Here is a 26,661-nt window from a genome sequence, read left to right as displayed (position 1 = left end):
GTTGGCGACGGTAAACATCAGAAGGAAACAGTTTATGCAAGCGATACAGCTTCTTGAACTAGTCTGACCGATTTTTTTTATTTTCAATATGAAATATGTATATATTGAGCTCGCGCAGTTGCGTTCTGCTACTTAAAGTTTAAATGATACTGACGATCGGATGACACACGTCGAGATATCGACGCTTCGGGAGTCTTGCGAAAGTCGTGGAAGTTGCGTTCGATGTCTGGTAATAAGTCCCACAGTTGATGGCATCGCGTCGCATCGATTGGAAAAAAAAGGGAGCGCGAAAAAAAACGGGAAGAGATAGGGTGAAAGTATGCGCGTGCAATCGGCGACGTCGAGAGTAATATAAGGACATTCCCGAGAGACGACCTTGCGTACGTGGCGTGGCTGACCTCGCTGATAGAACAAAAAAGTGATGCTCGTATAATAAGAGCGTGTCTACGCAAATTATGGGGAGAAATATGGCTGTCAGCGAGTGGAATATAAAATCTTTGATGCTTAGATTTTACGCAGGATACATGGCAACTCTGTGAAAGTCCTTTCGCGACTTTATTTGTATGGAAATGCGCGCGGAATTTTATTATGTGGAACAGCTTTGTTAACTCTTGCAACCTATATTCTTCTTTGTTCTTAAACTCTCTCCCTGATGACTAATTGATTAGGATACGCGGCAAGGTAGCGAAAATAATGGTATAATTAAAAATAGATACACGGGCGTATATTAATCCATGCTTTTCGGGAATTAAAGTAATGCATTGTATATAATTTCGTATAACAATATGTATATGCGATATAAAATATCTATAATTCAAAAAAATCGAATTATTTGATTTCCATAAATTATAAGGGAAAGATATATGTAGATGTAGATACACATATAAAGCTTGCTGAGCATTTTATAGAATAATAAAACAATTTAAAAGCTTTTATCGGAAAAATTGATGGTTGCTAATAAAAAAGCATTTAAAATATTTAAATATATGACAGAGTACTCGTCTCCGTTATGAATATTATTATCTTCGGCAATTAATGCTGAACGTTTTGCTGAAAGCTGAAACGCGTACATTAAGAACCGTCAAATAATCACAGATATCGCACACACAGATAACAGCCGCAAATGAGAGCGCGCTGCCGCAGCAGACGAAAAGCAACGGGCGGAGAAAGCGGAGAGGATTCATCAAGAGAGAAGGTGGATGCTATTTAACGGCTGAATAAACACCACCGCGAAATGACGAAGAGGGATGAAATGACGACAAGACGATAAGAGAGCCACTGATTTCACATGTGTTTTTCAACCATTCCCATCGTTTTACCTCGTGCATGGGAAATGCAAAAAAGCGCAACATTTTTTTTAAGTTTTTAATAAAATTTTTCTTTTTTGCATTTGTAAAATAAAAAAATATATATATATGCACCCGATAAAAATATACAATTTCACGTTGGATTTAAAGATTAATGAGTAAAATATTTTCCACTCTGCTATACCAAGTATATACGCGCGGAGCGAGACCGACCGTGACTCTTTTACGCGACGCGACGGAGTTGCGAGTACTCGAGATGTTGTATTACTTTTCGTCACTGCGATAACATGCATATTTCAAATATAGAATATTTTTTTAGAATAATTAAAATACATATTATTTGAAATTACAGCTTCTTCCTTGAAATATTTATTTTAAGCATGATTCTTTTTATGCACGTTGAGCTTAAATATGAAACACATTGTGTAATCGATGAGCGTACTTCTCATTAAAATATGCGGATTTATATTTACATAAAAAACATATATATTGAGAAATGTGATAATAATTATTATACAAAAAAGAATTCACCTAGAAAAACAGCTGATAAACACTTGCTGTATTTGTGTTCGTAAAGAGTCAAGTAAAACGCGTAAAATTTTTAATCGATTTTACAAAACCGAGAGTCGCTTGACTCCAATTTTGCATTCAAAAATAAGATTTCATGCTTGCAGAATGATTGATACATCGAAAAGCGTAGCAGAATTAACAAATAAGAATAAATATATTCGCGGTTAGCTAAACAAATTTACATGAAATTATAGTCAACATATATTATTTTGTAATATTATTTTTGTGTACAGTATACCATTGCACATTAAATATTATTAAATGACTTTTTACGATATCGACGTTAATCATAGTTTTTTAAAAGCGAAAAAAGGCCTAAACAAGTCGAGTTTAAAGGGACCGACAAAAGTCGATATAATAATTTGTTTCAGAGGCAACACTTTTCGTGATGCGTTGTCGATACAGTTAGATGTACACGTTAGGGAGAGTTTGTTTAATATTTCTAAAATTTTGTGTGGGGATAAATATACGTACTACTTTTGTCTTAACTTAAACGAACTTTAACTATTGGATTAGGAAAAAATTGAGTTCGTGCGAAAGTAAATATAGGGTAAGATCATGCGGGGTAAGTTCTGGCGGTGTGATACTACTAACGGCCTAAAACAAGGTCTTTAGATTGCACAAAACAAGATCTTTAAACTACACAATTTTAACTAAATCAAAAATAGTTGATTACATTTACAACATTTTTTTATTATCTTTATTCGCAGCTGCAAACTTATGAAAGAATTTTATTTGTACTTTTTTATTACTAGGCACTTTTTCATTAGAGATCGAAGTGTGCTTTTTGTTACTCTCGTCGCCAATATTATATTTTTTTGCGTAACGAAGTTATTACACATATAGTTACTACTAAATGCATGCAAAGTACATTTTTTGGGTGCTCGCAGTTTGTGAAGGACTTTCCGCATTTTTATGAGAAAAATATTTACGAAGCGTTTGGATTAGTACGGAATGTCCACGCAAAAGCTGGGTGATGTAAAAATTCCGTTTACATAACAGCCGCGAATGCAAGAGTAGAAAAACAAAAAAAAAACGCGCTTGGAGTAAAATCCATGTAAAATCAACGTTATGAATTCGCGTACGTGAATGAACAGAGATGCGCAGAGAAATTATGAAATCTATCATTAATTTATACTTTGATGAATTCATCAAACATTGTTTTAAGAGCCGCCGCGCGTGAATTACATAACGAATTTTTCGACATAAACGGTGCTTTAACATTTTGAAAACATTTTTGTTCTAATTAAGATAATATTAATTTTGCTCTAATTGATATTATACACATAAATGTGTGTAATTTATACATATAACACATGTGGCAATATAAAATATCTGCAGAATACACGCGGTCATTTTTGCGATTAACATCCGATAAGCATTTTTCAATTATTCATAGCGCTTATGTTTAAAAATGGGCTCGTTTGAATATTCAGACTTTGGTTATATGGTAACTCGGTTATGTATCATCGCATAAAATTCCGCATATGTGGCGGGCAAAAAACAGCAGAAAACATCGTGGTCGGTCACGCTTGTAAAAGTCACAGATGATTCTCTACGCGACGCGAGCGTGAATAGGTGCATCCTTCGTTTCATTTTTATGCAAACGCGCGTATAACGTGGCAAGCGTGCATTACATACCTTAACAGTAACCGTAATGGATTAACCCTCTTAACCCGCGCATCACACTCCGGGGCTATTTCGTTTCTATTTCAATTTTCTTTGGCCGCCGGGGGATGAAAGAAAATGTCGCCCGTCATCCCTGTTTTCGAAACAGCTTGTCATTCGTTTGTTTTTCCGTTTTGTATTTTTTTTTCCTTCTGGAAAATAGCGACGGACGCGTGTATGTACATACAATGTAATACACGCGGCACTGTGTAAGCCGATTTGACAGCGACACGCTATTCCTATCTAGCGGCATTCGCATTCCGTTCTGCAGTTGCCGCGCAATGCGTTCCGACGAACGAGTTCGAATCGAGCCGTATAATGTATAGCGATAAGTTAAACGATCTATTGTATATATTTTGTCATCGCTTTTGTCATCGGGAATGCGTGATTTTAAACGATAATTCATCGATTTTCTCGACAACGTCGCTATGCGTTGCTGACTGTAATTAATTTTGCATCAGACACGCGGAAAATTTTAACGTTGCGAAAATATATTTAACTGCTTTAAAAAGAATGTTTACCCGCGTGTAAAAATAAATGTTAAACGTGTTTTTCCTTTTTAATAAAATACTAAACAAAATTAAATTAATGCTAAATTAAAATGATTATTATTACACAAATATTCTATATAATTTGCAATATATAAAAAGTTGGCATATTTTAAAATTAATATATTAATTAATATAATCTAATTGTGGTGTTATGGAAACGTTGAAAGTTTCAAATGACATTGATAGTAATTTGCATTTCTTTAATTTCGACTCGCTACAGAAATGAACCAAAATTACATTGACAAAAATTAATTTGTCTCTCAGTCTCTTTCTTCCATTTTCTCTCAATTTACCACGTAGAACGTGGAATTTCGTTATGTTTAAAAAAATTAAAATTTGAGAGTAATAATAATGATCGTACATACAACTAATTAATTTTTAATTATGTCTTTTTAATTCACATATAATATTGGCACGGTACGATATTATAAAATTGTTTTGAAAAGAGAGACCTTCGTATATCATGAATTGACTGCAAAATAATATTTATAAAACGCGAATGCACCATATTTTCATGTATCTCGTATATTTAAACTGCACGTTTTAATTCGCATGTTTGATGTTTATTATTTTCTCATACGCAATATATGCTATTTATGTATTCTTTATTATTAAATTTATTCAACGACTATTTTAACAAGCGTAAAATTATGGAACGCATTAAAAAATGTTTTATAATAATAATAATTAAAAATTGGTTATATTATAAAAACGCAACTAAAAGAAATTTTGCAATATTAATAACGCGTTAACATCTATTTACAAAAATCCATCCGATGAACAAGAAAAATTCATTGTTCTGGGAATTTGTCTTGATTATCAAGTTATAAATTTTAACTTGAATTAATAAATTATTGCATAAATTATACTGTTTAATCTGCATTACATATGAAAAAAATTGCAAATTCATAAGTATATTGGAATTTTCTTACTTATTGCGGCGCGAAATAGTCCATCTTGGAATAGTTTATTTTTTCCCTACGTGAAAACACGATATATGCGGACGATATGGAATATTTTTCCGTTAAATCGACAACGCCAAAGCCAGGAAACCACCGAGCAGACGAAATATTTCATCTATTCGGTATTGAGTCGCAATTTCGGTATTGAGATAGAAAAATCGTGTGTGCTGATCTCCAGCAAAATGTGCATATGATGTCATAATTTTCACATTATGTATTTTCGGAGATAATTGATATTTGGAAGGTCTAACGATTAGTTTGAAATACTTGAACTCATCCAATTTAATGTAATATTAACAAATAACATAGACATAAATTTCCAAAAAATTTACACTTTGCAATATATAGTAATTATTTTTGGTTACAAAAAGCTACAACATTCTTAAAAAGTTAAAAAACAAATCGAAAATTGTCATGAGCTCGTCACAGATTTATTATAATACGTATAGATCTTTTTATCTTTTCTATTCTAAAAAATTGTTCAAGCACGCGAACTCGGCATTTCGTCAGGCACCATAATTTCCCTCGTACGCGCTCGTGTATGACTGCCAGTTTACATTTCCTCCATGTTTATGAAATTCCGCTTCCGCGAGCTCCGCGGGCGAGTAGGAAATTGCCTTTCCTCTTTTTATTGGGCTCAAACTTTACTGCCGGCGACGGAGCAGTTAAGCCGGTCGGTTTGTGCGCCCGGCAGTCCTGTATTTGCATTTGAAACGCGCTTTGTGGCATGGGCCTCGTCCACGACAAAGCGGTGAATTGGCTATTTAGCTGCGCTCGCGATTCTCAAAAAAACGTGTGAGCTTCCGGCACGCACGCGTCCTGCTCGCAGAAACACTTCTTACGCTCCTGCGTCACGTCCAGCAACCCATCAGGCTGTCGAACCAATATATGCAAATGGGTATTATCTCGTGCAGTGCGATGGAAACCATTCATTAGTGGTTATAAATTTCGAAAAATTTTCGCTAATACGAAAATTGTAGGAAAATAATTCATTGATTAATTTACATATTTTTATATTTAGATATTTTCCAAAAATATGACAGATTCGAACATATGTATGTATGACTTACGTACTTTAAAAAATATTAAAAATTAATTATTTTATTATTCTTATTAAGCTCTAAGTTTAACAAATAATTTGACCTTTATGAACGATGAACATAATTCAATATTTTTTAAACGTTAATGAGATTGTCATAAAGATAATTCTTGTGAATTATCGGGATCGTCATTATTAGATATAAGTGAAGGCAGAAATATCTCTGTTCGCGTTAACTAATGTTAGAACGCGATGGTATCAGTCGATGCCACGGTAGATCCGAGTGCAGTGAACCTTTTCGGAGCGTGACAGATGAACATAAGCTTAACGCGCGCGCGGAATTATGCATCCGCGCCTATAATTATCTCAACGTCCCGGCGAAAGACGCTGGGACGTTCTATATCTCGCACCCTGGTCGTTTATACGATGTAGTTACGTCGCTAATAGCGAAACGTAAGTGGATTCTTAATCGTCCTTAAATTCGGCATCAACCACCTTGGTCCAGAGAGCGGGAAGATCATGAAAATATTTCAGCCGCATCGTTTACTAAAACGTACATAATATGTATTTGTATAAAACGTGGTACAGAAATTGTGTAACAACATATTTGGAAAATTATTCTATACATTTGCGTAAAAAATTGTTGCACGCACGAGTTTCGTTGTTATACAAATTTTATGACACTTGTAGAAGAGGCTAAAGACCGCTATAACAATTTCGAACTTGACTTTCTAAGATAAAGATAACGAGTCGTGAAGATAATTTTTTTGATAATTATTACAACGAGCTCTCTCTCTCTTTCTCGCCAAGAATGTTTTCGGATGGAAACGCGATCGAATAAGACTTAAACTTCAGACATAAGCAGTTACGTAAGTCGCTTAAACACCGTGTAATGTAAGCTTATGACGCGCCCACGCGTCGTTGTACGTGTAATTAGTCGCGTTAACTCAATGCAGCAGTAACTGATGAGGCATCGCCTCGAAACCCCTGACTGCGGCACAATTTGTTGCATCCGTTTATTATCCCCGCAGTGATTACGTGTAACTGATTGCGAGTGCAACATAACGTTATTACGTTATGTTACACTCGGAGGACGAGGTGGCGCAGATTGCTATATTTATACGCGTCTCGAAATATTTCCTATTTATAACGCAGATTTCAGGCGGCGCAAGTACCAGATTAAATTAAATTACTAGGTATTATAATTTTATTTGTTAATTAAATGATATGACATTCAATTGGCAAGTATCTTAATTGCAGCAACACTTTTGATATCAATATTATCGACTCCAATTAAAATGAAAGTATTTCTTCCGCGTTGCATATAATAAAATTTCAAACTCACTAAGGCAGATAAACGTAACTTAATTTCTGCTACTTAACTTTTACATTTTTTGATGTACAAATTACGTAGTAATTGTTACGTAGATCTGTTATTTATTTCTAATTTTAGCAAATAATTCGGATATCTGAAATATTTTTAATTTTAATATAAAATTACATTTTTTATAGGATCAATAAATGACACACACACACACACACACACACACACCCGCACACACACACACACCCACACACACACACACACACACACACACACACACACACACACACACACACACACACACACACACACACACACACACACACACACATTACGCAGTTCACTTCTTTCTACAAGAGGAAGGAAAGAAAAACAGCGTGATACTCTTCGCATTTGTTCTCGTTAATTATAATTTTTAAATTATAATAATGGATGGAACTTTGTGCATCACTTTATAATAATGAACTTAAGTCAGCAAAAACTACATAAATGCTTGCTTCTTTGTCTTGCACATCTAGCCTTTATTTTTAGTAAAATATCTCCATGTTTAGCAAAAAAAAGTATATCAGATGAGAGCAGTTTCTGCGACGCTCTCAACTTTACTTTCGCTCAAGTAACGAAAAGTGCAAGTTTCAAAGTTACATCAGCTCTTCTGATCTCTTTGGATTATTTATTCAAACTTGCATCGTGTTTCCAGCGCGAGAGTAAGAACATATATTAGAGAAATTGTTTTTCTTAATTTTATATATAATATCGTTTTTGCAATACGCGTAAAAATACACATTAAGAAGCAAATTAGAGAATTATACCTCGCTCATCTTAAACTGTTGGCTATTCTTTTCCCGCGGTCTCCGTACCGTTATTCAATTTCCATTTTTGGATAGGAATGTACTTCAATGTCCAGCCCACATAGAGAGAAGCCACGAGCGAAGACCAGTTTGCCTTGATGCTTTAAGTTTGGTCCACATTAGAAACCTGAAACGGCGTGACAGAGGAACACCCGCGACGCGTTATTTAAATAGCAGCACGTGCCGCGTGTCCTCTCGCTTAAAGTGGCTAACATGTTCGTGCATCTCTCTTCGGAAATGCACTCTTCCGTCGCTTAATCTAATAAAAAACAAACGCGCGAGAAATCGTCGATCATTAATGTTTTAATGTTGCGATTCGCTTTTACGCGAGCGTTATCATTTAATTATATACTACCAGTATGGTCACTCACATCATTGACATTTACTTTTACCTTCGGCATTGCATTGTAATTCCAGACGAAATGAAATCCCATGATTCGTGAAATAATATACGGCACCAATAAATGTTTCATGTCGCTCGCCGATTTAATATTCATCTCCCTTAACATTTATTCCGTTCTGCGGCAGCTCATTAATAATAAAGTATTATTACATGTGTCGGATATATTATGATTATTTCTGTCTCTCTAGCGTACCCATATTGCATAATGAAGAAAACTAAGTGTGCAACTCTATTATGCTATAAGAGTCATCATATCTGACAATATTAAAATCTTAAGTATTTTATAGGCTAATGAGATGCTAATTGTCAACATTAACAAATAGCAGATCTGTCTGTTTAGATGATCGCCAATTTTATTTTGTTTTTATTTTTTAACATTTCTTTTCTTGTACAAAATCACTAACTCATGAAAGCTATTTTCCTCAACACAAAAATATCAAAACATTAGTAATTTTTATTTATTCAATATACCCAAGATTTAATTTTTTTCGATCTTTTTTTAAGAAATATACTTTCTAAACTTGTTCTCCGCAGAAAATAAAAATATATAAAAATTTCTTGATTTCTTAAAGATTTCTTGAAATAACTCTGTTATAACTCTGTATCTCACGTTTGGTATCACATTCTTTAATTAAATTTGATACCCGCAACACGCACGCTAATAATATTCCACGCACAATGGAAATCGTTGTTATATTCGCGGATTATCGCCGCTCGGGGCAAAAATCGATACCGCGCTATACGTGACTCGAGTCGCGGCAATTACAACGGACGATTCCACATCGCAACGCGAGGAAAAAGCTCGGGGAAAAAGAGAGGTGGGATTGGATTATTTTTACCTCCGTACGTTGCGAGACAAATTGCTCCGACGCGGTGCAACGAGGCGGCCGGAATTGCAATTTCATAAATTCGAGTGGCGGCTGCCGCCCGTAATGCGCAGCTACTGCATCATTTCGTAGTCTTCTTACGACATTCCATCCACTATCCACTATTTTCACTCTTATCTCTCTGACTCTTACATCTCTTTCTTTCTCATCCTCCCCTGCTCTCTTATTTCACGTATACTTCGTTCTCTCACACTGTGTATCTTTTTACTTTTTTTATGCAAACTTCTTTCGTTCGAATAAAGACAGACTTAATAATTATCGCCATATCGCCGTCTTGCTCGGACAAATCGAGGAAATCCTCCTGAGGTTTTTTATTTTTCCATGTCACTTTTATTCTTTCGCAGACTCTCCCTCTCGCTTTCCCTCGAGTCTTTATAGCTGGGAAAGCCTCTCTCTCTCTCTCTTTCTCTCGCTCGACGCGCTGAAGCACGTAGTAGTGAGGGGACACTTAGATGATATTAAACTCCTCTTTTCCATTCCGTGAATTTACGGCCGATGCAAAAATTATGAAAATTTTTGCGGAAAACGGAAAATTTCCCGTTTTTCGTCAACAACTGAATAGTGCTTTTCAAAAATTTCCGTCAAAATCGATGGAATTAATAATCACATTAGTAGAGCGCTCGTCCGTTGAAAATTTCATCTCTTTGCGCCGTACCAACTCCCGTCGTGTCCACTTTAATTTCTCTGTTGTTCTTTTTCTTTCTCCGACATCTGCATACCTCTGGAGAGCGAGAGAAAAAGGGTCACTCGACGACCTCTCGCGACCCGTCTTTCTCGCCTCTCTTTTGTCTTTGCCATTTACTTTTCCACGATAAATTCATTCCGCGACACCCCTTGCGAGTGACAGCCTTCATCTTGTCGCTTGCATACCATATTTCTCATATATGTATAAATGTAAGTCACCTGCGACCGTATCGTGAAGCGCCTTCGGATGATGGTTCGTGTGAAAAGATTGCACGGAAGAAAGCTTTAAAAGAAACGAAAATGGTTGGAAATATAAACTATTACAACTGTAAAATAAATAAGGAGAAATATAACATAGAAAATAATATACAATATTACGTGATATAGATTTTGAATATAAATATTCTAACATTATACTTGTGCTTAATATTAATTCATATCTAATTAAAATATTAACAAAATTATTTGTTCCAAATATTTTTATACGTAAGCGTATTTTTTTTTAGAAATATGTTTGAGAAGTATTCTTATAAATTTCCCGGTAGAGATAAGCTAAAGTTCGTCTCTCGGTTCGTCTCGCCGATGCGGCGTCAGGAAGCTGCAATAGCGGAAAATCCGTAGGGAAATAAACCAAATCGTATTGGTGAGAGTACAAATTGTCATTCCATTCTTATGCAAGTAAATTTGATTTATTTCGCGCATAAAAAGAAAGCATTTATTGATCGCGGATTTGATATTATCTTGGTGACAAGTATTTGCACAGGTAATCAAGAAGAAATGTCTCGAGCAGTGAGACTTGATTTCAGATAGATTCTCATCCTGAATAAAGAAAAATGAAATCATATTACTATGAAAATAACGACTATTCGTTAATTATTATAATATTGATGAGTTACTATCACGTACTATCGCAATTATATCTCGACCGGAAAACTTATATCTTTATATATAACTATTATATTTATTATTTGATTATTTTTAGTTTTTGTCGTAGGATTCTCATCCTACGACAAAAACTAAAAATAATCCTTTGTTCTCCTACGATCTTGGCGAACGCGACCGCGATTGTTCTCTCCTCCGATTTGTCCTCTTGCTTTATAAGTTCAGCGCATCGATGCAGCACGACAACCGTTAATTGAACATTTTTCGGACAAAGCATCGATTCTCGACGGGGGACAGAAAAACCGGGCCAACGGTCTGCTGGTAATAACATCGATAGCAGCGGCCACTTCGTATTACCCTCTCATCGATTGTCGTCTCATTGCACTCGCCGGTGAGCGAAGATGCGATCACTCAAACGAGGGACCCATATGCTGGACCGCGCCACAAATACCCGGCTAACTTAGTTGGATAGTATATGGCGTATGCTCGCGCGTGATATGGGTAAAATGCTTAAGTACATATATGTACGCCATGGCGAAGCTACGGTTGACAGCTGTCTATATCAGGAGCTAAAGCTATCATCTTTTCTTCATAAACGCTTTTACCATCTTTAACTTATATTTTATCGAAAATATTGGAGAGGCCAAATGTCAGCGGCGATCTTTTAATTTTTAATGTCAATTAACTCAAGTGAGAGAAGGGGAAAGGGCTTTAAGCTTTAAAGAGAACGAAATTCTTTTGCCCACGAAGCCCACATTCGTGCTTCGGAAAGACACCCGGCTCTGTTCACGGAATTTCTTGGCGGCTACGGCCAGTTTTCTTTTCTTTGTTTTATCTCGGTTTTGTTTTTAAAAGTTCATTTCTTCGTTATAGTGCTCGGGCACGGAGCTCGCTCTGACGAAGAACTTGGAGCGAAATGTAGAAAGATCGCGGAAGTTCATTGATAAGAAAGCAAAATTCAAAACGTGAAACGAGTTACGCGCAAAGTCGACAAATAGTTCGTAAGAGAAATGTAATTTGCAGGAAACGAAAGACGTTGGAAATTTTAATTAACGAACAATAAAGACTTTGGGAAATGGAATTGCGAAAAACTCGGAAGTTTTGGCTTTAGCCGAAAATTGCTTCACTAAGGAAGAATATGTAAGGGCCGTTTCGTATGCAAAATACGTTGCGAAGATATTTCAAAGTGATAACCGACCTCATGTCACACATCTGAGAGAGAAAAGTATATCTTTGAGAAACTTTTACTCCATGGATGGGATAAATCTTGGGGCAAGCGATATGTAGTATCTACATCTATGTGGAGGGGTAAAAGTCATAGTAGTGTAAGTCAATATTTTAAAAAATTTGACTCACACCAATATGATTTTTACCCCTCCATATGTCTCATTTGACTGGATATTATACACGCATTGCATGCTGTTCCAATTTGGAGATGACACGTTCGATATGCAATGTCATTAACAATAGCGAAACAATTTGAAAGATATTGTGAATTTTATTGTATATTTATATCCTCTTTTTCAAACATATATAGAAAGATCATATTAAAACAAAAATAAAATATTTTAACGTTACTGACATAAATTGTAAACTAATTTGCTATGTTACCAAATTAATTTCACAGTGACAATTAAGTTAATCAATTCTCGAAGCATATTAGAATCGTATTCTCATATTGTTTTAACGACGATATTTTGCCATTGTTAAAGTTCCAGAAATCTGATAGAGGTAGCGAGGAAATATTTCAACAACAGAGATTATTGCTTACTAAATTAGTGGAATTATTAAGATGGAATTTTTAAATTCGAACGTGAAAATTTCGCAGTTCGATCCTGTATCCATTATGCATCGTAAATTTACGTAGCATACGAAATGCCATGTGCATATAAGCCGAGAGCGAGCAGCAGCCATCATCGGCGCGGGCGGGAGGGTTTACCGGTGAAAAATCGCGGATGCTTCGAACGATGCATATTTCATGCGCTACTTCACGATGAAATGAAAACCTCGCGCTTCTTTCTTCGTCGCACTCGCTATACGTCAACACCCCCGGACAAGTGCCGAGAGCTGAGTTTCGCGCTCGTAATTAGCGAGACGGCAAACGCGGTATCTCCCCTAATTTGAGCAAAATTCTTAAATTACTAGGATTAAGTTTGCGAAAGTATTATATATTGAGCAGGTTATATATTCCGGTGCGGTATATAAATAAAATAAAAATGCGATTATGCGGAAAGTTAATGTTGTCACCTGAGCCTGATTTCATGTTGCCGTACTCATAAACTCACTTTTGAAACTCGTTTTAATCCGTTTCAGCGTAAAGTCAGGCATTCATGCCGGAGTAACGGACAGATATTAGCGATTATTAGGAACTAAAGAATGAAGAATAAAGTTGGATGCACATGCAATGAAAAATATACAGGCTACGGAAACAGGGAATATCACAGACAATAGATTTTTAACCTATCGGAAGCCGTGCATTAATGTTACACCAGACTTATTTCTGATTTGTTATTTCTAATCGCTAATATCTAATCCTTGTTCCTTATATTTTTCATTGTGCACAGACCCTTGGTTTTTCTTTTACAATTTATAGTATGTTACATTTAAATCAATCATTGTATTGAAATGCTGCCATCGGCATTTATAATGTGCAATATTTGAAATCGAGATTCGATTTAACCACACTCATTGAAGAATATCCATTATTTTGTAACAGCAGGAGGGAATAATTCAAAGGTTGTCAGATCGTTTGTATTCTTGCTGGGTCGCTGGATTTTCCAATTGAGAAGCGACCTGGCAACTCTCGAGAAGCTGAGATTCTTTTCCTCGTTTATTTCCCAGCGATCACGCGGTAATAGCAGCTATCACTTTTTGCTCGGCGCATCTCGCTAGCTCTTTCGTTCGTTGATTCTCACCGCGTGCGAAAGAGCGTATTGGCTTCCGCCGGGAAAAATCACTCATTAAACCAATATATTCGTGAATCCTTTTAATAAAACGTTGTTCTATTGATCCCTATATGTTTCACACGCTGATATTCCGGATCATTAACGATTCGGATGGGAACGTTACAGATCCCACGAAATAAATCGAAGAATTAGCCATTGTTATCTACTCGTACTCTTCAAATTTGTTAAAGTCTTTTTATTTTTAACATTCCGTAAAATATTTCTACACGTTGTCTAGAAAAGTCTAATTAAAGTAATAAAAAGTATATATAACCTCCTCGAAAACTGACCCACTATGCGACTTTCCAACAACTTAACGCGGTTTAGACCGACACACTTTTAAGAATATCGTGAAAATGCTGTCAGTGCCGAGTTACAAGCCCGCAAGGCCATCCAACGATGGCATCTAATCCTGATTTGATGCGGAAAGATCTGCCCATTCAATTACGATACTCTCCGGGCGCGTTACAGCGAGCAGGCAGCAGTGAGTGAGTCGCGCAGAGAATTTCGTGTACGACAACGACAAATTGTTCGGCTAATGACCCGATCGTTCATTTAATTGTTACGGGCTGGTACACTCGCAGCGATTGTACGCGAAATTGTTTCTCGTGCGTCCGCAATTGAACGATTCCGCCGCGAAATATAGGAGAAACATAATATCGGGGGGCCTTTCGACAAACGACCGACGCGATAGTGCGCGGTTAGCATTTACACCGGCGTTTGTCGACTCCGGTTGAATAATCCTGTGGAACCCGTTATAGTCCGAAATAATCAGATAACCGGCTAACTAAACCCGAAACTGTCGGCCGACATCCGACTAACTCGACTGTAATATCGATTGTGTCGATTAAATAATTTACGTTTCAAAATTTGAAAATTTACTCCTTCGAGTGTTAAATAATTTAGTCATCAGAATAAGTTAGTTAGTAATCAACTAATTTAGATAGTTAGTAAGTAACTAATTTATTAACTAAGCTTCATTTTAACAGAGTTCCAGTTGGATACATATAACGTGAAATATTGAATAACTCTTTGGTAGAAAGAATCTTAGCTGAGTAATGCGCGCGGAAATGATATATTTATTATATGCGAATTTCTTATCGAAAATTGTACAGTTGAGAGAAAAGACGCTATCAATATTGTCACTTCTAGCGTTATTGATTTTTCTTCTGAAAATGCTTGTACGGATCCACCGAAAAGATTCAGCGGTATAAATGTATACATTGCGGCGGATTGTACATTTTACAAAAGAGAGGGAGAGAGAAAGAGAGAGAGAGAGTGCAATAGTAAAGGCGAAATTGCTTTTCAGCAGTGAAGCGCCTGGTGGTTTTCGCTCTCATCGTTCGTTTCCATTCGGCGGAAATTTATCGTCGCGATTTCGATGGTTCACAACCGTGAAAAGGGCGTGAATGCGATCGTTGTCGAAGCGTTCGCCCCGAAGGGAAAGGGATGAGACGCCGCTGGAAATGCAACAAGTCCGCGAGATGTCTTCTTCTTCCTCTTCTTTCTCTCGTTATCCTTTTGTGTCGTTGGAACTTGGCCAATGATGATCCCCTGGACGACTACTCTCGTTTCGCCTTCTCTAGTTCCTCAATGTATTTTTGTCTCTGAGGTTTTCTTGATAACGCTTGATTACCAGCTTGACGATCGCGATAATTGATTGCATCTCTCGCGAGATCTATTAGGTATCTTGAACCTACATAGAGCCACGATGTTCTTCAATTAATAGAAAAGCTAAAGATAGAACATAGCGTATGGCAATTTTCATTTGTGTCGAAAAAGAGATATTAATAAGAATAACGTTATTTGAGAGATATCTATACTTTATAATGACCCGAATATTTCGAATGTCCTTGATACTTAATGCGCGAATTTGAATTACACAAAGTGTATCATTTGACTTTTTTTTATAAATTACAGATTTTTATTTAGAAGATTCTCTTTGTATTCTTGTGGATTTTCTTTGCAATTTGGTTGTGACACGCTAATGGCAATTAGAAATCTCCGCGTTTGACAACGCGTCATTAAGTGGCACGGCTTACCGAAAGCCGCTTACATACGTGGGGCGGCTTTGGAAAGGTGTTTGCTTCACTGATTTTGGTTGCTTCGAAACTGTAGATTTCGGAGGGTTTTATCTGCGCTTTTGACCGTGCACCGTAGTGATCAGCTATCTAAATTCGAGAAGCGTTCAATTTTGATCGAGAGGCTTGGGCGCTTTTTTCACGATGCAGCTTGCATTCGTAAAAAAATGGACTTACAAAATTCTGTTTTCATTGTATATTAAATCGATTTTTATTTAATTTTCGTATCAGTCGATATGTCTAAATAATCTTTTCTAAATAATTACTACATTTTCCTACGTCATCGAATTAATATTTACAAACCGACTGAAATAGTGATTTTGAATTATTAGGTATGCATCGCGCAAGTAAATCGTTTTGATACGTATCAATAACATATTAATGTAACATTTCCGCAGACGGAAAGCGTTCATCATTAACAACTAATTTTAATGTCTGCATGCACAGTTATGAATGATTTATCGATGCGTATATGAAACTTCTGCTCGTATGCCTCTTTTAATCACCCAGAACATTGCTTATAGAGATATCTGCTGATCGACACATATTATTTATATCATTTATATCAAATTTTAATTAACATAGTAATAATATTTTATAAGTGAGTTCAACTTCAAATTACTCGAATCTTGTAGTTAATACGGTACGTCTAAAGTTACACTGAGTTTCCTGTCGAACTTGACGATGGAGTCAAGTTGTTAACAACTCGCGGCGTACGCTATCGACTTCTCCTCCGTTCGAGATCTAGGGTTAAGAGTCACGCTTGACCCGGGTTCGGTTACTATACGGGCGGTTTCGCTGGGTGCATCATCGACATTCGTAATCGCGCGAGAGCCATATTATATCATCGACCTATCCCAACGTACGGAACCACGTGTCAGTCCGTACACGGGAGAGTCATCTATTATTCCGCACCGGAGGATTCCGCAGTCGTTTGTGTGAATTAGCGTTCCTGGGAATTACACGGATATCCGTGGAGTCTTATTGATTGCTGTTATAATAAAACATTAAGAGGTACAAAAATGTAACAATAAAAATGTAACACTAAAATCCGCACACGCTATATACACCAACTTTCTTGATAGATAACGCCTCAATTGAAATGTCGCAAGTAAATCTGCAAAAATGTAGCACTGAGATTTTATAAACGTGTCTCTCTCCTTGCCTTCGTCTATCTTCCTGATTTCGTAGTCCGGAGAAATAGCATTTTACTTATCCCTGAGGTTACTTCTAATGCGATGCTGCGAAAGAAATACGACTCTACGTGTCCCGGGCGTTTCTCTGTTTCGCAATTTCAGTGATTCGTGCCGCGACTCCGAAGGCGACGTCGCGCAAAGTCGCGCTCGCGAAACTTCTGACTAGCGGAAAAGCGACATCAATATCACTGTAGCGTGTAAAGAACTTTCGGCACCCCTTCTACATAATGACAAACGCGCAATGAGATTCGTGCGAGCCAACCGTCGTAAAGCAGGCTTAAAACTTTTATCTCGTCGCTATTTGTTTGTTTCATTTTAATGTGTATTAGCCTAATCGACAGTTTCACGAAAATGGACAAATTTGAACAATCATACAGCTAAAGAAATCTTTGTATATATATAGAGGGGTTGAAGCCATAGTGGTGTGGGTCACTTTTTTTAACCTATCGAGTTAAGTTCATAGATGCAGTCTACACAGATATGTTGAAAAAAGAAGAAAAAAAAGTGGTCAAAAAAATTGACTTACACCACTATGGCTTTAACCCCTCCATTATATATACATATATATATTCTCCAGTATTTATAATTATAAAATATAAATATATACAATCTGATTCGAAGCATATTTAGATGCTAGAAATACAGGTAAGACAGCGAGCAAGTAAACTACAAATTCACAATTTTAATTATTGAATCTTGCGCGATCACCCTTTACCGTATTTTTTCTAGTTTTTGTTATATCAAAATCATTTCTGTGATTTTTTTTTACAGGCAAAATTCCGCGTGATGGTGGAGGAGAACGCAGCGACCGGCGCCCGGCTGGACGGCGAGCTGGAACGCGCTAGGGGCGAGTGCGCCACTCTTCGGGGCGAATTACGCGATGTTCGTGGCGCCTTGCCGATTGTACTGAATAATAACAATGCCAGCAATGGCGGCGCTAACAGCAACAACAATGGCGGCACAGCAACCGGTGTTTCCGGCAACGCGAATCCTGGCCAGGAAGCCGAGGCTCAGCAACAGGCACAACAGGAAGACGGCAAGCGGCTTAGCGCCGGCAGTAGCCCGATCGAGAAGAGAAGCTCGGCCAGTGATAAGTCCGCCAGTCCTATCGACAAGCGGACCAGCCCGGTGGACAAGAAGGATAGAACCAGCCCCATCGATCGGCGATCCAGTCCCATAGGTTTGTGACAAAACAAATTCTTACCTTTTTGATATTTAGTTATTTTCTTCATTAATAAAAATATACGAAACAAATTCTTATCTTTTTAATATATAGTTATTTTCTTTATTATTAATCTTGATTTTTTTATATATATATATCCTCTTTAGAAATTGGAATATTTGAATACTTTACTGAAAACAAGCAACCATCAGCTTGAAATGCGATTAGTAGCGTAAGAAGTTATTTGTTTTAAATAAAAAGATGTTCTTGTACAAATTCTTCTCGTCGAAAGAAGGAACAAGATCTCGGGGGAACTTCACAGGTTGAATGTTGAAAGTTTATTTTGCGAAAGTATTTTCATAAAGACAACTCGGCAACGGAAATGCGCTTAAGCTGGGCAGAAAGTTATCGACTTCGCGCGAGCGCTTCGGCGGATAAGACTTTTTAAGAAGTTCGCGAGAATGAAATTTTAAGATGGCGCGACGCGAATGTTTTTCGCATTTTCACGTTTATCTTAACTTGCCTGTGTGCCTTGCGGTGAGTTATCCTGTATATTTCACAGTTATGTGCTGTTACTTTTATGGCCGGCCATGATTCATAGTTCTCTCCGCGGCTTGAAGCCAGGATTGCCGCCTTTAAACTACTTATTGCAACTCATAAGAGCTGAGTTCTTTACTACGAATGTTGCAGTCGTTATTCCACAGAGTACAAGAGTCTGTATATATCATTTTATATGGTAGGTTCTACTTATTCGCGATTTTTATTATTTTTAACGCGCTCATCGCATTCCTGCAGCGAATAACGTTGTACGGATATCAATTAGCAAGTAAATCGCAGAGGTAATATTTTTAAAAATATATACATTTTCTATCAACAGTAAATTTCAAATATTTAAGATATGTGGCGCTAAATATATATTTTGATATGCAAAGAACGTGTTAACAGGTTCATGAAAGACCCATTAACAAAAGATCAGAATATATTATGCTCTCGACCGCTCTCTGATAGCTCTATCTATCTACATATGTATCTCTCTACCTATCTACCCATCTACCTATCTCCTCCCCCTTCTTGTCGAGGAGAGATGTCAACAGACCCGCTTAAGGGTGAGTGGTCCCATGTGTGCATGCAAATTCGGGACGAATGCACTCGGGGTACCCATCGTATCAGATCGATCGATCATGCGCATCGCGTAGAGGTATTCATCGTCGAGATCGCCGACCGGATCCATCTTATCGAGTACACTGCATCCGTCGAGTTGGATGCACATTCCAATAAAGGCTGGCTTCATTCCAGCGATTTCTCCGTGCGCCAATATAAGTCGTTCTCCGTTTGCTTCTACTCCTCTCCTCGTCCTAGGTCACTGCATTCGAGTCTTCGGCGATCGTTCCCGGTTTGAGTTTTGTACGTGCGAGCGTATCTGTCGAGAATCGTGCTACATCATTTAAGAGCGTACGATGCGGCTTTTAAATAGATGCAATTAAATTACATCGTGTTCAATTCGCTAAACTTAATTAACTAGGTTTAAATTATGTGCTGATAACAAATGGGATGTCTATGCTACTATAAATCCATGCTAATTGAATAAAACAGGTCGAACCGAATATAGCGACGCTGATTCAAATGATTATGATACAGCATTATTGGGTCAAATAATGTATTCCAATGGATGAAGATGAATTCTAATTGGTTGAATTCTAACTGGATCAAATTCCCTGCAGCTACACTTATTCTAAAAAATTGAAAGAAAAAAATTGTATAAATATATTTAAAAAGTAGAAACTCCTTTTTTTCTCTATCATGAAAAACATCGAATGTTTACTTTAATGTTAATTTAACTAATTTATTTATATACATATATATATATATATATATATATATATATATTTGAGTTTTTCTTGACATTAAAAAAATGTTCTCTCTTACTTACTCACTCATTCAAAAGAAACTTGAAGAAATGTTCTGATCATATATTTTTTGTTATTAGAACGAAGAAATGGCTCGCCCTGCCGAAGCCCGAGCGAGAAAGCTCGTCGACCGTTCGCCCCCGCTCTGGAGAAAACGCGGCTGGGTGGATCCGGGGGCAGTGTGGATTCTCGATCGGGCAGCGCCAGCCCGGATCGGGGACCGACGAACCGGAGCGGCTTCCTGCATCGCGGTGGCAGCGACCGTTCCAGCGTGGAGCGGCTTCGGATATCGACTAACCGTGACTCCTTGCGATCTAGCAAGGAGATGAACGACCATGACCAGAAAGATGCTGATAAGGATCTAGTGGACGGCGATGCGCGAGGCGATGAGGACAATGAACCTCCTGGACCGGCACCGGGCAGCAGACCATCATCCCCGGCTAATTCACTCGGTGCGTTAATAAACTCAGTATTTAATTATGGACGACCGATCGATTCTTTTTCTTTTCTTCTTAATGTGAGCTGCTGAGTGGAAACACGTCTCAATATTCTCGATAACGAATTGTGCATTGTGCTGAGAAGGCGATAGATTTTAAAGTACTATATTATTCGAATATATATATATCGTCCATTATAAAAAATATAAACGTGATAATATCCGTGACTTTATAAGCCGTGACTTCATAAGTTAATAACAATATTGCCAAGTCGCGTAAATAACTCATGTTAGAAGATAATACAAAATCATTTTGATACGCTTAATCGCGAAGATATGAGATACATGTCATATTTATTTAAATTTATATTTATTTGTATTTTGTATATATGAATTTATATAACAGAATTAAATTTAATCCGAACTAAATTTATGTTAATTAAAAATAAATAATAACTCACTCTATTTTTAAGTGATTTTTTTTTGGTGCAGGAATCGGCGATCCAGTGGTAGCGTCCAGACTGTCCAACATCCACGGCGGTGGCGGCGGACACGCGGAGCTGGCCAGCGCTAGAAGATTGCGACTGGAGAACGAACGGCTGGTGGCCGAGGTCGCGAGGTTGAGGAGGTTGTTACTGAGCGGCGCAGCGCGCGGCGAGGTCGGCGCCGAGGACGCCGCGATGGAAGAAGAGGCGCGCTTTGTCGCCCTAGAAATGGAATTGCAGCACGCGAAGGAGGCACTCCAGGCGTTGAAGGCCGACCGGAAGCGGCTTAAAGCGGAAAAGTTCGATCTTCTCAATCAGATGAAGGCGCTTTACGGCACCCTCGAAGACAAAGAGCGTGAACTTCGCGATTTTATCCGAAATTACGAACAGGTGAGCCAGTGGATGATAAAACTTTCGCGATATTTTTTTTGCGTGCATTTTATTTCTTTTTTATCCGCGGCTTTGAAAAGTGTTGTAAAATGATAAAGTACGGCGAACAAACGGCATCTTATCGAGAGAAAGATGATCAAGCAATCGTCTCGTTCCGATAGGAAATCTAAATGCCAATTTTTATTAATGATATCTCTTCGGATTTCGTGGAGATATATTAGTTTGAAAAATTCTATTGATAAAGGGACATCTATTCTTAAGGAACGTAAAATATCTTTTGTGTGCGACAGTTATGACAAGATTTATACGAGAAGATGAAATTATTAGAACTGAAGATATTGGAAAGATTCCGCAATTCCTTCGAGCTCTGACAAGAATATCCTAAGATAGGTTTTTTATCGTTCATAATAATCGGCGCCGTATGAAAATAATATTTCCGCAATTCATAACGATGAAATTAAAACTTTTGCTTGAGCTTTGTTCACATCTTATACTCGCGTTCGCGAAACACATTACGTAACACGCACAGAAGTCATTCGGGAAATTTAATCGCGACACATTCCACGAACAGAAGCAACAAACAGTCGGGAAATAGCTCTAATGTTGCCGCGATCGTAGTTTGCATGTCTCATATAGAACGATCAATTTTCGATAGGAGCCACGGCGATGAATTAAGAAAGGTGATGGTTGTAACCGGGAGAAGCGTTCCGCCGCACTCGATATTTATGAACGTTCAACTTTCGAAATTGCCACCACGCCGCTGTAATTCCTTCTTTGCCTCGTTTTTTTTATTACCGGCGTAAAGAAAGAAATGCGAGAGAAAGAAATCCGTATATTTGCTAACAGTGAATCCATTACGAAGTGGTCGGTCAAACAGCATGTGGGGCAGGCGATGAACGAAATAAGAGACATTTAGTTAAATTGCTGAGTCAGTTACTTTAGAACGATCCACTCCTATAAGTTTTATTATCACGGCAGTGCTTGAAATAGCGATCGAAAGGGAGCAGCTACTTTTCTTCCAGGACGATGTATTAATTGCTGCTGACATAAAAAAGCATAAACGATTCCGCGAAGAAAGGGTGTCGTTGGGATTTATAAATATCTATCTTACGAAATTATTTTGTGTCGACGCATTTACTCAACTTTGTTGTTTTTAGCGTGTGGCAATATCCATTAGCGATACTGTCAATAGTTTCTAACTTTGAACTCTCTCAGCTGCTAAGATTTGGAATCTCCGCGAAAGAAATAAAGAGGTACTTGATCTCGCCCATCTCTTTAGTGTAACTGCATGTGCGATAAAATGTGATATGACTTGTGGCTCCGACAGCGAGGTTTAACTATATTAAAGCATAATAAAATTTTCTGTTCACTAAAGCGGTCGGCTAATGCAAATTGAGAACTACGCGAAACGAGCGACTAACGAAACCGCGCTCCACGGCGGGTTTTAATTTCGCCTCTAATGCGTCTTTATGAAGCGACGAGGAAATATCGAGAGGAAAAAAAAGCCCGGGAGAGACACTGTTCGCGCAACGGCTATTCCCAGAGCCACCATTGTACGAACGTAGTTAAAAAACTTTTATATATACGCAATCGGTACCGCTGCGGGCATCAGTTAATCAGTAATTGGCTCGCTCTTGAAACTTCATTAACCCGCAACAGTGCGTGGGAAATGTTGTTCGGAGACGCCCGCGGTGCCAAACGTATAAAACATTTAAAAAATATTATGAGAAAAGTTGAAGTGATTTATCGTGTATCGTGACGAAAAGTTATGCGCGATCTAAAGACACTTCTGATGCTCGCCCAACCGTGTTTCTCGAAGTGCAGTGTTGAGCCCGCGGATGCAAGCGACCGGTATACATGGCAGCAATTTTGCCTGTTAAATGCTTTCATTAAACTTGCCGGAATTTCTCATTTTGCCGAGACCATTATGACTGAGCCGCAGTTATTTCAATTCCGTTGAATGAACAACGACTTCCGTGAACGATATACACGGTTGCTGGTGCATCAGATTGCATTGGGTACGTGATCTTTCAACTCCGACAAATTTTTTTTAATAGCGCAATTGTTATTGGCAACTTATAGTATCCTATTATGATAGAGATATATATTTTGTGAAATTCGACGCTGATACTCGTATCACATATCAAATTGATCTATAGCCTCGAGCTAGTTTCTCCCGGGATAAGACACTGAAAATCGTGAGTGAAGTCATTATCGCTGGAGGAGGCTTAAGGACCGACTTCGAGAGCGCATCGCGCATCAAGATTGCTCTCCGGTATAACGGGGCCGTTTGGTCTTAAGCCAATGTGTAACGATGTGCCGAGACAATGAGAGAGAATGTGGCGAGCTTTTGTCGCTACCGATTGTTATTAACTCCGGAACAAAGACTCGGCTCAGCCTCGATTCTCGAAAGGCCGGAGAGCGGTATTTCCGTGTCGCGAAAGGCCTACGTGAAACGGTGCGTACACAGACGCGGGATTATTCAGGAACATCGCGGCCAAATCTCGCTTCGTCTCTGGTAAAATTAATTGCGAAAATTAAACGAAAATTAGAATACAAAGTTGAGAGATAAAATAAGTAACATCTGCAATTTACAATTTGGCGAGAAATAATAATTTAAGAAAATAAAAATGATTCCTGGAAATGAAATTAGTAAAAATAAATATTTCCTTAAAAATATATATTGAGAATTTATAGATGTCGGAAAAATCGTTAAATAGTAGATTAGCAGTGCAGGAAACGAATGATTACTGATTAATGCAATTGTAAATTTATGACAGCAGCAACGCCGCGAAAATGCTTTTTTGATTGTCGTTGGCGACATAACGTAATTCGCGAGTGAAGAGCACTAAGAATAATTAATAGTATTCTTCTGGACGAAATTGCTGGGTGAAGATCAAAAGCATCGTCGTAATGTTAGCCGTGGTGATGGTGGTATTTTAATAAAAATGTTATTACGCAGTGCACGGTATCGCGGACAAAAGAATTTGCGATTAATTAATAAGATTCCACGCTTTTGTATAATGTACGCTTAGTGTTCTTTTGCGTGAATATGAAAAAGATATAATTTTACAACGCACCGAAATGGAAACCTAACAGCGTTGCGTTAAGCGGAAGAGAACACAACGTATTACAAAGAAAATTAATGCGCAAGCAGAACGAATCTAATTGCTACATGAAAATTTACATAAAATATTTAACCAAATTTTATTATGTTAACGCGTATTTCACATATTTATGCACGTACTAAAAACTTACCACGTATCTAGAACACATATCATAGATAAAAATTAAAAATTGCTTTTCATAACGTTATGTTTTTATATTAATTATCTGTATTGTTTTTATTAGTCGCACGAATTTCCAAGAAGTATAACCGCCATATACAGCGTTTGTTTTACCACCCAGTAGACCAAGTAACGATCTTCCATTCGTTGCACTTGATCTCGCGAAAGTTGAAATTTCACTATTCATTTATCTGAGAAATGACTTCATTACTCCGAAGAAAGTTCCTGATGAAAATATCAGGCTGAGTATCACCGACAGCAGCGGTACATGCATCGTCGCGTTGCTTTTATCATCCCCGAAAGAATACACGCGTTTTACGGCGGTTTTCCGTCTATAAACCGCGCCATCAATTTCTCTTCGCTTTTATCTCTCTTCCTTCTTTCCACACTCGCGCGTTCTCTTTTTCCTTCTGCATAATCCATTTCATCTCTCGGCAAGTGCGGGCGTATTACTACGCCTGGTGCATGGTCTTATAATTTTCTTCTACCTTGCGTTGCCTTCAATTTTCTCTTCCTTGACGATACTGCGACTGTACATACACGTGAATAAGCAGGAGAAAAACACTTTAAGCTAATATCTACAACTGATAGTTCACAGTGACTTCTAGAATAACTCGTGATAAATTCTTCTAATTTAGCTCTGTCAAGATTAACTTTCATTAAACTTCTGTGTCTCAAATTTTTTCATGACGAAGATGAGTAAGTTTAATTTTTATTTTTAAACAAATGGTTTGCATTTATTTTCGCCAAGTTCTGCGGTGTCTCGATATCTATCATTCAATTTAAAAGAAGCTCCGGCCGATAGATATGTGTGCGCACATCTACGTTTTCGCGGCGCGCTATCTCTTTCAACTCGCCTGCCATTGTTTGATTTTGCGAACCTTGACGTGTTTCTTGGCTCTTCCTGTTTATCATCCGACGTCATGGCCCGGCAATGCGCTTATGAAACGCTGATAGAATTACCCCTACTTCCTTTCCCCTTTGCCGAAGCTTCCAAACTGCTTAGGTTTTTCTTTTGCATCGCGCTGCCACGGGAAATTGTAGGCATTATCCGCACATTTACATACAGTAGTTTGCTTCCGAGGAATTTAATATAGGTACTCGAATACTTTATAAATGTTTATGAATTCCGCTTATATTATAGTAAAGGAACATAATGAACGCACATAAGGCAGTAATAAAAAAATAACTCCCTTAAATTTCTCTTAATTCTTATAAATCTTATGAAGTGCTCGCTATTACCTCCTAAAATTATTAATTAGCGTGTAATTTAGCTTTCGTAATAATCTCTATTTAACCAGTATTTTTTTTTATCAACATGAGAGTAAAACATTAAAATCGGATTTTCAGTGCTTCTCACGTGTGATGGAGTCGTAGCTTTAGCGTCGCAATTGTATAACGAGGATTGTTGTGTCTACTCCAGGGCACAATAGTTTTTGAAGATATAACTACGACGCTACGTGCTAACAACCGACGCTCGGATGATCCGTAACGCTCGTAATAACCGTATTGCCGCAAAGTTTAGTCCATATACCCTGCTGCAACACCTGTTATACGTACGACAGAGTTGCGCTCGAGGTAGAGATAAGTGGATTAACTTTGCCGTAGTCGATATCGTCGACGGCTAATAGTCGATGGTGAACGTGT

General features: G+C 37.7%; 1 protein-coding gene across 12 annotated transcripts in view; it reads left to right on the top strand.

The window, feature by feature from the left end:
- The window catches only part of Liprin-gamma (liprin protein kazrin), a 123,047-nt gene that overhangs the window by 77,411 nt on the left and 18,975 nt on the right, over positions 1-26,661 (top strand). For all 12 annotated transcript variants that reach the window (XM_077401364.1, XM_077401357.1, XM_077401356.1 and 9 more), the window contains 3 exons: positions 18,119-18,527; positions 20,497-20,868; positions 21,345-21,727. In XM_077401364.1, coding sequence (XP_077257490.1) covers positions 18,119-18,527; positions 20,497-20,868; positions 21,345-21,727 — 1,164 coding nt within the window. The remainder of the gene's footprint in view (positions 1-18,118; positions 18,528-20,496; positions 20,869-21,344; positions 21,728-26,661) is intronic.

This window comes from Temnothorax americanus, unplaced genomic scaffold, assembly GCF_048541705.1.
Source record: "Temnothorax americanus isolate GAGA-0224 unplaced genomic scaffold, ASM4854170v1 Scaffold14, whole genome shotgun sequence".
In the NCBI taxonomy this organism is placed as follows: Eukaryota; Metazoa; Arthropoda; class Insecta; order Hymenoptera; family Formicidae; genus Temnothorax; species Temnothorax americanus.
This window is presented reverse-complemented; position numbering and strand designations above follow the sequence as displayed.